At 48.9% G+C, this 15,954-nt stretch overlaps 1 protein-coding gene across 18 annotated transcripts in view; it reads left to right on the top strand.

Annotated features, from left to right (window-relative positions):
- Positions 1-15,395, top strand: part of LOC142592743 (cell adhesion molecule Dscam1-like) — a 187,397-nt gene extending 172,002 nt beyond the window's left edge. For 17 of the 18 annotated variants that reach the window (XM_075704365.1, XM_075704378.1, XM_075704369.1 and 14 more), the window contains 6 exons: positions 5-103; positions 2,077-2,262; positions 3,944-4,096; positions 6,722-6,781; positions 8,123-8,250; positions 11,905-15,395. In XM_075704365.1, coding sequence (XP_075560480.1) covers positions 5-103; positions 2,077-2,262; positions 3,944-4,096; positions 6,722-6,781; positions 8,123-8,250; positions 11,905-11,967 — 689 coding nt within the window. In that variant the 3' untranslated portion in view covers positions 11,968-15,395. The remainder of the gene's footprint in view (positions 1-4; positions 104-2,076; positions 2,263-3,943; positions 4,097-6,721; positions 6,782-8,122; positions 8,251-11,904) is intronic. The other variant, XM_075704361.1, reaches the window with a different exon arrangement.
- The last annotated feature ends 559 nt before the right edge of the window (positions 15,396-15,954 follow it).

Raw genomic sequence — 15,954 nt, 5'->3', positions numbered from 1 at the left:
TCAGACCCACCATTGGTACCGAGCCTGCGAGTGACTGGCATAACTTCGTCATCCGTCAGCCTCAACTGGAACACCCCGCCTAACGCCGCCTCACCTGTCATTCGTGAGTGCAAAATCGTCCATAGATTCGCTGACCTCACTCGTGAAGCAAGGTACCAGAGAGTATTGGCTTGTCTGCAAACGTGCGTGAGAGTGACGTCTAGCGATGCACTGTCTCACCAGAGAACCACGCAAAACTAATACTGCAGTGACTTACACATTGTACCTAACTGCTGTGTAAAGTGTATAGCCTATTTATTTATTTATTTATTATACCCTCAGGGCCAAAGGCATTACAGAGGGGAGTGGGTAATATAGGTTACAAAGTCAATCAATACAATACAGTTAATTCCATTAGAACATATTTTCAACATTCTCCAAAATAAACAAAGGTTGTTAGTGCATCGCGAAATAGTTTATTATAAATGGTTGATTATAGCTAACGTGCCGTACTTTTATGATTTTTCTTCAACGATAACAGGGACACGACAAAAGCAATATTTAGAATGCATTGTAGTTGGACAAATTGTCACAAGATGTCACCACGAGCTCTGCTGCTACTGCCGTCCACTGCTCCGTTAATTCGGTAATCTGTGAACGGTGACAACATGAGAGAGCTTTAGTGTTTCCAGTATTCCGGTAAACACAAGCGGTTTGGGCGTTTTTACCGGATCAGTAGAGGCGCAAACATTCACGACCTGCTAGGTGCAGCCATCTGGTGACACCAAGCTAAACCACAAAAACAGAGATAATATTGCAGTAGCCAAGTGTACTCTACATCGCTGCCGGTGTAAATTTTTGGCGCTGGCCCGCAATCGTGTTTCCACTTTTTTCTACATTTAAAACAAACAAAAGTAATATATAAATAAAGAAATCCCGCAGAGCCCATCTCATTGATCACTGTTCACGTTAATGCGTTTACCATTCAATCAGTGTGACCACACATCGTATTCACACCGCCATAACTTCATGCATGAGCCGTATACTGCAGCTGGGCTCCTGACTCTCAAGTCTTCCATGCAGTGCCATCCAGCGGCACGCTTGCAAAGTCCGCACGAAGTCCCCCTCATTTTGCATGGCTTCCGAGATGCTTTGTGCACCGGTGCTTGCTAACGTTTGAGAGGGAATCCCTCGCTGCCAGCGGGCATTGGTATCTAAAGCGACGGGCTGCTTCGCTTGACGAAACTGTGTTACGGGGGCATAATTTCGCCGAGCACCAAGAAATCGCGACATTCTTTTTTTTTTATTGAAGAACGACAGAGATCGATAGACGCAAAGTGCCTCGAGTAGGCACTATTGGCATTAAAAAATGTAAGCGAATACAAGCTGGCAGCTGCCTTCCGAAGGGGCGCAGTGACGGAAAGGGAGGTGCGTTCAGGAGGGCACAAGAAACGACTATTATGTTGACTTCCAATGGCGGAGTCGGAGCAAGTTTTTCTGCTCGTTTCGGAGCAAGTTTGTTCCAATGACAGAGTGAGGGCGGGAGTAAGGTGTTCCAATGAGAGAGTCGGAGTGGATTCAGAGCGGGAGTGACTCCGTGCACCCGAAAAAGATGCTCCGCCAAAATCGGCGGAGTGGACCGGAACCCGGCGTGACGTATTTCCGTTACCAGGTTTGTCTGCTGGGAGGCGCTACCGGTCACGATTCGCGAGGAAGCAAAAGCTGCTGCACGCTTAGCGAGATATCCATTCCGCACTTTAAAAAAAGAACAGCTGAACGGTGATGACGAGACAAGTAACCGGTGCGGCGGTTCTGGGAGCAAACAGCGGAAGGAAATGACAAATGACAACTCGCAAGGTATCCTGGGTAACTCGGCGATACAAGTTCCGCTTCCGCCTTGCTCTGGCGGCGCGGGTTGTGTTCCGCTCGCGGATTTGGAGGCGTTGCTCAACGCCGGAGCCGAGTGCTCGCTCGCGGAGTCCGTCGGCCACTCCGACTCCGCCATTGGAATTCAACATTAGAGAATTCCCGCGCCAAGTTCGGTGGCTTAAGCCCGTAGCGCGGCCGCGATCCGACGATTGCTCCGGCATTTCGCAGAGTACCTGGTGCAGTACGGCACGGACGAGGAGGACAAGGCGGACCTGCACATTCCGGGCAACAAGGACACCGTGACGCTGCGGGACCTGCGCGCGGGAACACGCTACAACTTCCGGCTGGCCGCGTACAACATGTACGGCCGAGGGGACTTCTCGCACAACCTGCCCGCCGTCACCCACCTGTCGGGTGAGTGCGCCCGGCCCAGTGTGCCCTGTCGTCCTCTGATTCGACCCCGGTGGTCGTAAAACCTGATGTTCGCGGACGGGCTTCGGCTCGAATCCGCAGTTGTGTTTGGCGCCGACGAAGGGACAAGCGCCAGATAAACAGAGTCGCCTTTTAACAAGAGTTTATGCCCTCCGTGTCACGAAGTGCGATTGTTCGGTTGATGAATGCATTGCGTGACTTTGTTCCGAAGTGCTCGAGACCCCATTGAAAGAGAGTCAAGGTTAAAGGTGATGCTATGTGCATTTTCTACTTAGTCCTTATAGTAAGATTATATATCGCCCTATTGTACAGTCAGATACGTAGCGTCTTCGTGTACGATCGAATAATTGGACCATCGGCTCGCACCACATGAAATAGTTTATCATTTACTGTGGGCAGTACAATTAAAAATAAGAACTTTATTATTTCACCGTTGCTAGAACGCTGCACGTGGAGCATCCTGTATAGTTTTGCTGGTAGTGCCTTCATTAAAGTGGTTGTGTGTAGTAATTCGCAGCGAATTAGTGTTATCGTTACAGTGAAATGAAATGGAGCCACAGTAAGTACCCAGGTGGTTCAATTTGCTCGCAGCTCAAATTATGTGTTACTTTCTTTCCCCTTCGCGCTGGCCAGAACTGGCAAATAACAAATGACGTACAGAACTGTGTATGCCGTGACTGAAGGAGTTAAATGAGTTATTGCGACGCAAGTGGGCCCTTTTACAAGCAGCCCCTAGGCTAAGAAAATGAGCAATTGAAGGGATACACAACGACAATCGGAATTTGTCACTTCGATTGAAAAAGCAAAAGTTTGACCTTAGTCGCTTGCTGCTCGATTTTCTCCGCTCTACGACTGGAGCCGCAAAGTTGCTGAACAAGTCAGCGGCGCAGGAACAGAACGTCGGAATACGCTGACACTTATTTTACGCGGCGGTGGCTGTGCGAGCAGATGCGAACGGCACCAATCGCGAGTCTGTGTCGGTGTGGTGACGGGAAGGTCGTGCCTGCTTGAACATCGGTCGCGGAACGTATAAACACCACGCAAGCGATCTTGCGCGCGACAGCGACAAGCGACGCGAGGGAGATGGCTGTCGCGTTCGCTCGTCGCCTACAAGTCGTACCCCATGCGAGCGATGACTTCGATCGGGGTCTCCCCAGTGTGGCCGGTATGAGGGCAGCAATATAGGCGCCGAAATTGGCGTGACGCGTGCTTTATTAAATTAAGTTGACGTGTTTTACTGTAAAAAGCAGCATAAAATGATTCTGGACGTTTTCCAGTAGGTTCTCATCCTTGCACTATAAAAATTCAATCGTTTGCTCGTTCCGTGCCACAATCGGTAGTACTTGAGCGATGCACATCCATTAGCGACGAATTCTAGATTTGCAGAACCGAGCGATCGCGCGACAAGGCCGAGCGATCTGTTCAAGCGACGGCCCGATTCATCGTTCACAAAATCGCGCTCATTGGGTTTAGCCTTTATCGCCATTGGCGGTCTGTCGCGCGACCAATAATAGCTTGCGCGAATGCCGCGTAATTATTCTACAGTTCTTTAAAACGTCCAACGCCTGCATTTGTGGCTCGCTTTGGAGTCGAATGCATGCGAAACCAATCCTTCTTGCGCGTGACTCCACGTAACGCTTCTCTCTCCCCTCTCCCGTCGCAGACGGCCGGTCGCTGCAGGTGACGACAGAGAGTGAAGTGCCCTTCTACTACCGCACCTACTTCGTGGTGCCCGTGGCTGCCTCGTTCACCGTCATCATCACAGCTGTAGTCATCGCTTGGGCCTGCCTCAAGAGGGCAACCATCATACAGAAGAGTAAGCGCCCTTGCTTCCTCGAAAGTGCGTAACGCACACCCAGAGAAAACCTCAGCACTCGCACGTTTCACGCGAGAGTGCCGAGCCTTTTCACAGTGAGGAAAGCGGGGCGAGTTCTCCCTAGACACCAGTTGGGAGACACGCACGACCTCTGACCCCTCGCGGTCACGCTGTGCAAGTACCGGCTAAGCGAGGGAGATCCCGACTTAAATACTTGTATTACTTGTTTTACTTTGACGTTCGCCCATGTTCGGCAGGACGGTGAGGCGGGAACAGTCGAGTCACTTATGTGGCAAGGACGGGACAATTAAGGGCCTTAAATGGTTTGAGTTCCGTGTTTCTGGGTGACATTAGCCAGAATTTCTCGCCCCACAGAAATTAAAGCTCCAGCGTTTGGCGAGTCTAGAGGCAGAGTTATAACGCTTCGGTGGACGGCTTTCACGCCTCTCTTGGGAATTATCATTTGATGCTAACAGTTATAAAACTAGCCTGATTATTAGAGTAACTCGTACAGTGCATACCTCTATAGTTAAGTAAATATAGTATAAAATGCCCTCTGGTCAAATGCAATCCCGAAAAATATAGCTGTTATCTCGTGCCCTAACTTTAAGGAACCTCTAGCGCATTATCTGAAACATCCTGTATAACCTAATTCTAAGCGGTGGTACTCGCACGCTAGAAAGCGTCTTATGAGATTTGAAACTCGTGCCAGCGATCGAACAGCCCGAAACAGACAAATACCAGCGAATACCTCTACAGCGCTCATGACTATCTCGGGCTGTTAGCCGGCGCTCGTCCGGTTTAGTTCTATCGCGTCCACATATTCGCGGAACTGCATCGCTATGTAAACTGTCGGTAGGAGCCAGACAGGCTTTACGTGCGAAAATTTATTCTGCAAGGCAATCTATTCAAACTGTCGTGTCACAGGCAACGAACGGCGCATAAGCAGTTGTGTCCCATGGCAGTAAATTCTGAGTTGCGGGTAAATGGACTACTCCCGGGGATAACGCGCGACACCACTCATGACGTCATTTCCGGCGAGCCTCCACTCTTTTCCCCCGCTAGAGCAGCAAGGTCGTTCGCGCCGAGGCTTGGAGCTTCTCCCTTCCCGGCCACTGAGGAGTGCTAGTAACACGGAAGCACTCGCCGCTCCCTCGGGGAGATTGAAGGGGAGGTAGCGTGGCCGCGCCGCATAACGAACGCGTGACGTGCTCGTCACGTGGCGCGATCCCCTTGCAGCGGGGAGGTGCAGTTCACCCTCCACTGAATGCGCCTTCATCGGTCAGGATGAAGCCAGTTGCTGCCCCACCGCATGCCTCTGGAATACAGAGCGCATTCCACTGGCTCACCCCACACCGGTAAACTGTCGCTCCGTGTATTTCGAGGTGATGCTCGAGCGACGCATCGATTACTATGGTGTATCTGCTGCCGCTATTCCCGTCTTCCTGTTAGCTAGCGTCAGATGCTAGAAGATAGGACTGGCATGCTCTTTCCGAGTTTGAAATACGTGGACGGACATGCATTGGTACTCGTGAACACGATAGGCGCTAATCAAAATCCAATTCAACCGAAGTTGACTTGGTGCGACTTAAGCGTCCCACTTATCCCTGTTCAGCTAATGGCCGGAGCACACGGATTGCACCCCATAAGAAGTAAAAAGGATGCTACGGGTGTCTAAACCTTAAGGAGCACCCTTTGAACACCAGCGTGCGACAAGCATCGAACACGGGTGATTCTGCCCAAAAGCTGTATCACGCTACGTTTGACGTGGTGCAAATTCCCGTTTCAGCGAACAGTAAACTGCACTTTACTCGGCAAAAGACAAACCAAGCAGATGCGCCAAACCCGAAACTTTAGAAAAGTAAGCGCAGAAAGGCTTGTTTTATTAAAGTAATTGTGCTCTTGATGACGTATGTTTGTTGCACTTCGCATATCTGAGTACCATTTGTTTTATCACTGCGTAATTCTATAGAAAACAAGGCCACCAGCCGTCACCTGTAAGGTTAGTAAACACGGTAGTGATGTCCTGCTCGGTAAGAAACCCAGCAGCCATTGTCAGAAAAGCCCGGGTGGCGGGTTCTTAAAGCTTCGCTTTAGAAAAACAAAGACACAGCAGAGCGAGGTTACTTTTCTTGATAGTTTCGGTATCCACCGTTGTACTGTATTGGCTCTGTTTGGCTTGCGTGCTATTCAGACTGGCGCGAGAGAGCAAAAGATGGCGAAGTTCGACAGCGAACGAATAGAATCCCTGACGACACCGTTCACGCGGCGCGCCTCGGGCACAACATGAGGTTCTGGTTCGTGCCCAAGCAAGCGATGTGGCGCAAACATGTTCAACTGGCGCAACCTGGCTGCTACATTCCCAGTCTTCTATAACTTTCTTGATTTTGCGTCGTAGTGAAAACGACGAAGCGAAATGTAAAGACCGACCTATCCATTTCTAAGTGCGCTGTGCGCAAGCACTTTGCATACGATGCAAAAGCTCGACGGCTGCAGCCACAGGCACCCAGATTTGCATCTTTCGTCGAGACGCGCGTGCCCACATAGAATTGCAGTGTTCGCGGACCAGCCCACACGTGGGCCACACTGTGACTCACGCCTCGACTCGTTTGTGTGCATTTCCAGACGCATACCTGAAAGTGTACGGTTCTTCCGAATACTATGGCGACTGTAAGCTACCTCCAGGTAAGGACGAATGAACGCAACTAACTGCCTGTCGCCACGACGCACGCGCTTGGCGGAGGCCCTGAAAAAACTCCTCTGGGCCGCTTTCTTGCGCCCGCCTTCTCCACACTAACCGCTCCCGCCCGAAGCTGGAACTACAGCTCGGCGGCTTCACGCTGAAGAATGCTTCTACCCACCGCTTACTAACACGCATCTTCCCGTAGCCTTTCCTGCTTTCTGCACATACTTTTTACCAGCGGAGTGCCGTATCCTTCGCGATACATGCATTTCCAGGTCTCTTCTCCTGCTTCAACAATTTTTTTAGTCTAAATTCCAGTGAATATTTAGTTGCTCAGTGTTGTCGATACCAGTGCTAAGCTATAAAAAATAAAACTTCATCCTATAGACTATATATGCTGCAAGCGCATTTTCTACAACGAAGTACCTGGCAGGAACCACTATGACAGCAACTCTATCTCTCTCTCTCAACAAACGTTGCGATGTGACCTTGTTGGCTTGCCACTTTAGAATGCCATTGAAGCGAGAACAACACGGGCACACAAAAGATACGTGATCACGCGGACCCCGTACGTTCATCTGTGCCTCTGGTGTCCTCGTCTTGGTTCGCGCTACGCCAGCGTTCGCTAGTCGTGCTTTCGCAGTCGAGGTGTTTAATTCGACATAACAATCTTCTATTCTTGAGAAGTAACCCGCGCTATATACAGGCTTCAATATACCCTATAAGTTCGTGTGATCAAAAGGGAGCGGCTTTAACTGCGCAGCAGAATTAACAGCGGGTGCTCACACGACTCTAGAAGTAAAAAAAATTATTTGTGTTGTTGACAGCGATTCTGCGTATATTTTTGCAACAGAACGCACAATTCTGCACAGTTAAGGTATCTAGCTTGTACCACTCGCACAAGATACAAGGCGCAAGGCATAGCTGGATACTTAACAACGGCTAAGATGACCGAAACCATCGACACTTCGTGTGCAGCAATTCTGAACTTGCATGAGTTCTTGTCTCAAATGTAGCGCTTGTTTTCTGCGCTAGCGTATTCTTTGTTCTGTCTCGCCTTTCATTCCTTCACACTAACGCTTCAAGAATGCAAAACGGTGGCACTGTTCTGTGCCGTTGATGCAACTGCCACTACCACGCATCTTGTTCCCAGGTTAGACATTTGCTGAAATTCACGAAGCCGCGGCGGCTGGCAACATTAGATGCACCCAATAGGTGCGACGGCACGCACGCGCCATACTCGCGTGCTTGACTCTCGAGCGCAGCGTGAACACACGCACGGGGTTGGTCATATCCGCGCTGTGCTGTGACAGCGGCCTTCACCACCGTACTCCTTGGCGCAGGCACCCCTCTGGTGAGCCAGTACGCCCGCGGTTCGTACGCGCCCACCATGGAGCACGGTCGCAACAGCCAGAACACGGAGGAGGCCTACGACATCCCTTGGGACGGACCGCCCACACGCACTGGAATGGTGAGCAGTCCTGCATATCTACACAATGGGTCGCCGCGAGGCACATCAGGCGCTGTTGCTGCAGCGTACGCGCTAAGCCACGCCGACATCCATGTGCAGCCACGGCCGGGCTAAAGGCGGGGAAGCGCGCTCTCACCCCCCCCCCCCCCCCGCTTACACGCCTTTGATCACTGGAACTGCAACATTGGGCGTGCGGGAATACAGTACCAGTACGCGCCCTCCTTCTTGGTTCACCCTCGCATGCTTTTTACCTCGCACCCACAGCATACGGCGCGCGGTACGCGATCTCATCTTATAGAACTGCGACTTGTTATGAAACATCACGACGCCGCCGAAAACTCGCCTGGATACGGATTATACGGGCATGTACACCTGCAAGCAAAGACTGTAAGAAAAAACGTAAAAACACAAGTCAGCGGTGCGCTCATATAAACGTTAATTATAGTTGTGTATCCTTGTTTTTTTTTCGAAACAGGAAATCAATATCCCATTGCGTTTGAAACGCAACATAAGCTACACAAGCAGTGCCGGATGCAAAAAACACCCCTGTGTACACGATTCGAGACGCGACTTCAGTACGGCCGCAAGTTGACGTTCGGGAGAAAGGAAAGTTGTGCAGTCAAAGTTCTCGCATACACGGGGTACAGACGACCGCAAAAGTTTTCCGAGCGCGGAATTCGCGGAGAAGCTAAACTTACTCGCTACTTGGTCGATGTGCCGGGAACTTGTGTGGGCATCACAGTGGCAGAAAAAGCGTGGTGAGGGTTAACTTGGTCGTAGGAAGAAATATGACCTCCACCTTTAAAACCAAACGCGGATGCATTGGGCGCGAAGTAACATTCTTCTAAGAGCGTTACCTCTTACTCATCACGTTTCTCGATTTCTTGGGGTCTGCTACCACCTCCCTTCGGCGTGAAATTTTCAGTCCGAGGAATTCAAGATGGCAGCCCCCATAGTAAATCGAATAGCAACCCAATTGGTGATTGATTGGTGACGTCATTAGTATACCGAATTGGTGATTCAATAGCGGCGTCAATATATCCAAGACGACTGCCAATTGATGACGTCACCGATAAATCCAAGATGGCGGCCCCCATAGTAAACAATAGCAACCCTATTGGTGACGCCATAATCGAAGATGGCGGCCGAATTCTGGTGCCAATGATAACGTTGTAATCCCATATGGCGTATAGAAGTGAATCCACGTGATGATCACGTCATAATCAACGATGGCGGTATAGTTTAGGAATCTCAAATCCAAGATGGCGGCCAAATTTGGGTGCCAACGATGTCATAATCCAGTATGGCGGCTAGAATTGAAACCACGTGATTATGACGTCACAACAAAAGATTGTAGCATAGTTTCGGATTCTGAAATCGAAGATGGCGCCTAAGTTCGGGTGCTAATGTTGACGTAACAGTCCAATATGACGGATAGAGATGGAACCACGTGATTATAGCGTTATGGGACGAAATGGCGCCATAGTTTCGGTTCCCCAAATTCAAGATGGCGGCTCGGTGTGACGTCATAGCCGAGATGGCGGCCACGGAAATTGTGCCCGGCGACACTGCCTTAACTTTTTCGTTACCGCGAGAAAACGATTGTTTTATAGGTCTCGGGAAAAAATTATTTACCACTGCAAATATTCGAACACACATTGCAGTACAGCATATTGTGCATAATGAAATCCTCTTCCCAGAAACATGCGTTGCCAAAGAAAAAAAAACTTAGTAGGTAAACCCTGAAAATTCTAGAAATCGCCACGAAACCTAAACTCTTGGAATCTAGTTGGAAATGCCAGGTACACATGCTGTACATGCGGCAGATCTTCAGGAAAACACTTGGGTGGGATAAAACGACTCGGACGCCAACCCAAAGCTCACTAGTGAACGACTGGCGCCCTTTTCGGTTGTCACCGCCAAGCACTGTTGGACGCCAAAGCCGGCAATTTAATTTAATCCTAGAGTTGCTGGAAGTCATTTGATTACAAAATTTTGATGCTACTGCAGCGTAATCGTGAGCGGCATGATTTTTTCTCAAGCGCGGTAGAAGGTGACAGCCAGGCCTCTTTTCGCTACAATATACGCACATTAGTTCGCAAAAAGGTCCGTCATCACAACGTCGCCAGAGCGCGAACATTTTCACTGATTCTGAAAGCTCAGTGCTGTAGTAACAACTGGATGGCCTTAAGTGGATAAGAAACCCCTCTAATAAGTTGAAGTCGGCGATGAATTTGAATAGGCGTGGTAACGAAAGAGATAAGAGTAATCCGTTTGTGCCTGCTTGCGCGTTTCAGTAAAATGTCACATATTGTCGACAGCTTCAGCCTATCGTTGCATGGCACTTTTGTTGAACGAGGAGGTCCTGGCGAGCGTTCACCATCTCTCTGTACCTATATGTCCCTGTTTCCCCTTGTCGGGTAGCCGACCGCGAGCGCTCTTCCGACTAACTTCCTCACGGGCGAACTTCCCTCTTATAGTAACGCGCGAAACACTTTGAAACAATGTTATGTCTATTAATTAAGTGGACCGCTGACATCTTTATTAGCATGACGAATCACTGCTCCGAATAGTGCATACGTTCCGGGCGGATTCATTTTAGCTGCTATTAGATTTGCCCACCGCTTAACAAAATTCGCAGTGTCGCCCGAAATGCGAAGCATTCACACCGATCGCAAAGTATAACAACCGAAGTAAGGTTCGTAATGTTGACGGCCGTTTAAATTGCAGCAAACATTCGCTTATCACTTAACAAGCATAGTGTCACGCGCCCCTCGCACAGACAAACAAGAACACCTCTCACTCGATGACCACGAGCACTCGCTGTCACAACGCTGACATGAAGGAGAGCGCCGGCACCGGGGAACAAATGCTTCGTGCCGTCTCTCGCATCAACGCGTGTTGGACACTTGAGATTACGCGACCTGAAGCCGCCAGCCTTCGCGGCTCGGTCTTAGTGTTTGCAACCGCCGTGTATTACCTCCGAAATATGGCGCGTGGGCCGTGTATGTGCTCAGCAACGAGAACATCTATGTGCAGCCACGGCCGGACCAGAGGAGGGAACGCACTCACCGCCCCCCCCTGCCCACCTACGCGCGTTTGATCACGTGACCCACTAACACTGGATGCGCGGTAACATGGCGCTCAGCATCCTTCTCGTCTCACGCTCGCTCGCTTTACCTCACATCTACAGCGGTCGGCGCGCGGTACCCAATATAATTTTGTCGGACGTCGACTCGATACGAAACACCACGGCGACGTCGGAAATTAGCCTGGAGTGTCCTTGTATTTATTAACGCACGAGTACGTGGCAGTAACGTGTCACCCAGCATGATATTTAAGAAAAACGAGTGGCACCTGTGCGAAATTTACATGCGCCGCTGGGCCACTGGTACGAAATGCCCGTGATATAGAGTAAAAACTTTCAGGTGACGATTCAACCGCGCTACGTTTCCTTGCTCAGTAAAAACTGAGCAGCTTTCGGTAATATCATATGTGCCTCGGTCTCCGAGTGAAAAAGGCCCACTCTTGCATTACCAGCGTTGACGCGCGGCCGTACTGATAAGACGTACTCAGCGCTTGTGTGTGCGTCGACTTTTTTGCCCCCATCGCTTTGCCCTACCTAACCTAACCTTTGCCCTTCTCCGCATGCAGATCAATGACGGCATCGGCAGTTACGCTAGGCTCAAGACGCAGGGAAAGCGCAACATCGTGTAACCGCTCTGGGACCTCACCTATAGCAGCTATCGAAGCCGGCTGCGCACAGACCCGGCTTCCCTGGAGCACAGCATCAAGTCAAGTGACCACAGCGACTGATTATTCAGCACGTATCGATTTCGTACAGGCTTTGTCAAAAGCACACGGGCTACGATGCCTGCTAATGTTAGGCTGACTGCAGCCTCTTTAAGGGAGTGCTTGTGCCATGCCGTAAGTTCCGACGCCCTGGTGAATCAAAGGAACTGTCGTACTCAGCATCCAGAGGAGGTATGCAGTGTCAGGAGCGTCACGGAAATTGCAGCACGCGGTCGAACGGCATATATATGGTTAAGGCGCGGAGGAGCCTTATATTTTTGACAAGGCCTGTACACACTGTACATGGAAGTACCTGGATTGTCTGTGAAGCGCGAATGTTCTTTATTTCTTCTGTATATTTATTTCGTTTTTGTTTTTTTCTTAGTCGCTCGTACCTGTGTTCCGTTCGTAAGATATTGCCGGAACGTCTGACCGACTATAATCTATTAGTGTTCTTCGGGTCTAACTGTCGTCAAAGCAGACGACTTGGAGGACTTCGCGCGCATCCTCTGTTATCGCACGTTTTCTGGTCAGCCGCGTATCCTTAGACGTTAGTATTCAAAGTTTTGTGATAGCTTTCCCGCGCAATCCAGGTCCGCCCTGTACTACGAAATTTCACGTTAGTGTTCTATCGGCCTGAAAAGTACCAAGGTAAGTATTTAACCAAACCCGGAAGAAATGGGAACGCACGGTTGTATCATAGCCTCCGAGATCCAAAGTGCATGGGTTGGTGTGTCAAGGATCTCGGAGGCCATAGGCCATGGTTGTGCCTTTGCTGGAAGCCGAGGCGTGCGCAAGATAGCGCCACCATGTCGTCAGGTGCTACCGCAGCGTCTTGTAGGTATTCTCCGTTTAGCCGGGTTCTAGCAACTACCGTCAAGCAATATTTCCTCCCTCGTCACAACTACGTGTCCCATCAACTCGCTTTAGTCGCGAACACTGCTTTTAGAGCAACGACGCCTCCGCGATTTCAGGGTACCAGTCAATGAGAACTTTGTGAACACTTACTGTTTGGATTTACTATACTCGCCAGCGTAGCTGGTCTACGTCTGGCAGTAGCAAATGCTGGCTCGTTTTCGAGGTACAGCTGAAACGTGCGTGTTTCAGGCCTAACCTAACACGGAATAAAACAAGTATAGGGCTCAGCAGCCTTCAGGTTTCACGGGTGTATTTCCCAAGTCAAGAGCGCAGCGGAACTGAGCGAGCCGTGTTGCAACGACGTGTGTGTTGTGTGTTGAAAAACCAATCCCAGTCATGCTAACAACATTTCGATAGTCATACACAGTCATACAATCACACTAAATGATAAAACCTTAGCACATATGCTTCATGAGCAGCTAAGTGACATTTGTGGCATGTGTTCGCGAGTCTATTGATCGCGGATGATAGGGTATGCGTGGCTCAGCGACTGAGCATTTTGAGTGTCACTTGCATGGAATGTACGAACGCATTTCCTCATTTTTGCGTACTGGAGAAATGCGCGAAAATAAGTGTTAGTACTATTAGTCGCAAAACACCTGTGCTCTCTTAGCAGTCCTAACAATTGTACGCTTACCTATTATATTCATAACCATCGTGGTCTAGGGTACGGCGGCAGAACATGTGTGCTGAGTGATAAAATGGGAATGTGTCATAGCGTCATTATATGAAAGTTTTACAGGGCTTATTAAAAACCATGTAATACCTAAATCGAACATGATTACAACAGTCGCCAAGCACGGTGTTACGGGCGCCTCATATCGATGGGGGTGGCTTACAAAAAACGTTCGCGGCTGACATCTACATCCATTTAAAGAGCCCTAGATAAATGCGATAAATCTGGCCAGAAATCTCCAGTGAGATCTTCATTGCCCGCTATGCTTTCTTTTGGGCCTGTAACGCCAATGAATAGTGAATGGCGGATTTTTGATAATTGACAAACGAGAATATCAATATCTGGCTTATTAATGAGGCTTACGGGGCTTTCTTAAACGGAAATTGTCGTGTCTGAAGGATTTTCTACATAGAATGCACAGTTGCGAAAGCAGTGTTACAGAGCTTGAAACTAAATAGTAACGCACCTGAGTGTTATTGTTGACCGTTTTGAGATCCGTACGTGCAGCGCGATATGACCGGACGACAAGAGCATGCATATTCGTATGTTTACTATTAACGTTCCTAACCGTGCAGCTTTGCTTTAGCCTATCTACTTAGCATTCTAGGTGTACAGCAGTATTTGTCATACGCACGTGTCTACGATATCTGAGCAGTGAATCGTAGCTGCAGCTCAATTTTAAGCGACATATTTCGTGTCACGTTATGTGTGTAAGAAACAACAAACCAGCATGTACATACCGCGTTATGTGTTTTGGTCACAAACCCCCGCGCTAAAGCTGTCAGCGTGATAAGCGCGACCAGACTGAACATTGTCATGTAATTACGTCGACTGATATACGCATTCATAGACATACTTGGAGAATTTCATTGGCATGCTCTGAACGTAATACCTTTTTTTTCTTCCACTGTTGTTGTGTTCGCCCGCTTCGCCATTTGCGTAGTTGCGAAGTCTCGTAAGCTTCACAAATTGGAGCGTGCTGCGCCGTATTCAGGCAGCTTGTAAGAACCTGCCATTTACTTTGAAAAACATTGAAATTACCTGCCTTCTGCTCGTTGAGCATGCCTTTGGCAGCATATGTTTTCTGAAAATGCTGCGTGAACAGAAATTACCGGCATTCTTATTTTATCGCAACTTCGAAACGACAGCCGGGTAATATCGTGATCCAGAAATGTTCGGCAAACCAATTGTCTTTTCGTCGGGAACAGTGGCGACCACGAATAACATACAACTGAAATAGTCGTCGCTACGAACAGCCAAGCGTAACGTACAAAATCGACAAAGCGTTGCTAAACATTTCGAGGCGAAAAAAAAAAACCAACTTTGTTCCTAACGTAATCGTCGGGCGAACTGGCATCTTCGCCATCATGGCTAGACAAACAGCCGTTTTTTACGAGCCGCTCAATCGTGCGGTCTGCTTTGTGAATACTTCTCCCGAGCTGCAATGTCCGGTTGCTTTTAAACGACGACACAAAAGTGATGTGTGTAATCTTGCGCGACTTCCTCGAGGGTAAGCTTACACCGAGCAACTTTAGCAGCACGCAATTTTGGATGGAATTTTTGTCAGTCACTGAATCTCACGCATTTCGATGTCTGTGACGTGTTTGTGCTGCGAGTATACTACGGTACTCGATGGTGAGCGCCCAAATGTGGCTTACTTATGTTGTTAAGTGTGTACATACTATATGTATTTTGTTACAGTTTTTGTTGTTTGTGAACATGTGCCCGAAGGACAATAAAGGAAATGTTCCCCTCTATAGACAGCACTCTCGCGTTTTCACTTGCTTGCGCAATGTCGATCGCGTACGAGACCAATGCGAATGATTACATGAAAGGTCTAAAAAATAAACATTGGAAACGGTCTCGGTGATACCATGCTGGCCCTAACTGACGAGCGGCGTACAGGTACAGCCGTGCAGTAGTAGCACATCCACGTTTGACCTGAGTGAATCAACGTATACAGGGATACTGTGGCGCAGTCATGATGAAACGATATTTCTGAAGGCGAGAGCTATAGACTGCCGTATGCTGAGGTTACATATGATGCGAACACATAATGAAGCCAAGGAAAGCACAGGGGGAGATGGTTTGTTTTAATGTAAATGTAAAAAAGGTAAAGGCAAGGAGAAATGAAAATGGACGAAAAAAAAAAAAGCTTGCCGCAGGTTGGAGAAATCACACGGCCATCCGCGCATTACGCATGCGACGATCTTATTGATCTAAAGCAACATTTATTTCAAGCACATCCTTGGGTGTTTGTTTATTTATTTGTTTGTTTGTTTATTTATTTTCATACTTACTCACTGATGGATGGATGG

This window comes from Dermacentor variabilis, chromosome 9, assembly GCF_050947875.1.
Source record: "Dermacentor variabilis isolate Ectoservices chromosome 9, ASM5094787v1, whole genome shotgun sequence".
NCBI classification, from domain to species: domain Eukaryota; kingdom Metazoa; phylum Arthropoda; class Arachnida; order Ixodida; family Ixodidae; genus Dermacentor; species Dermacentor variabilis.
The sequence above is the reverse complement of the archived record's forward strand: the minus strand, read 5'-3'. Positions and strand labels throughout refer to the sequence as shown.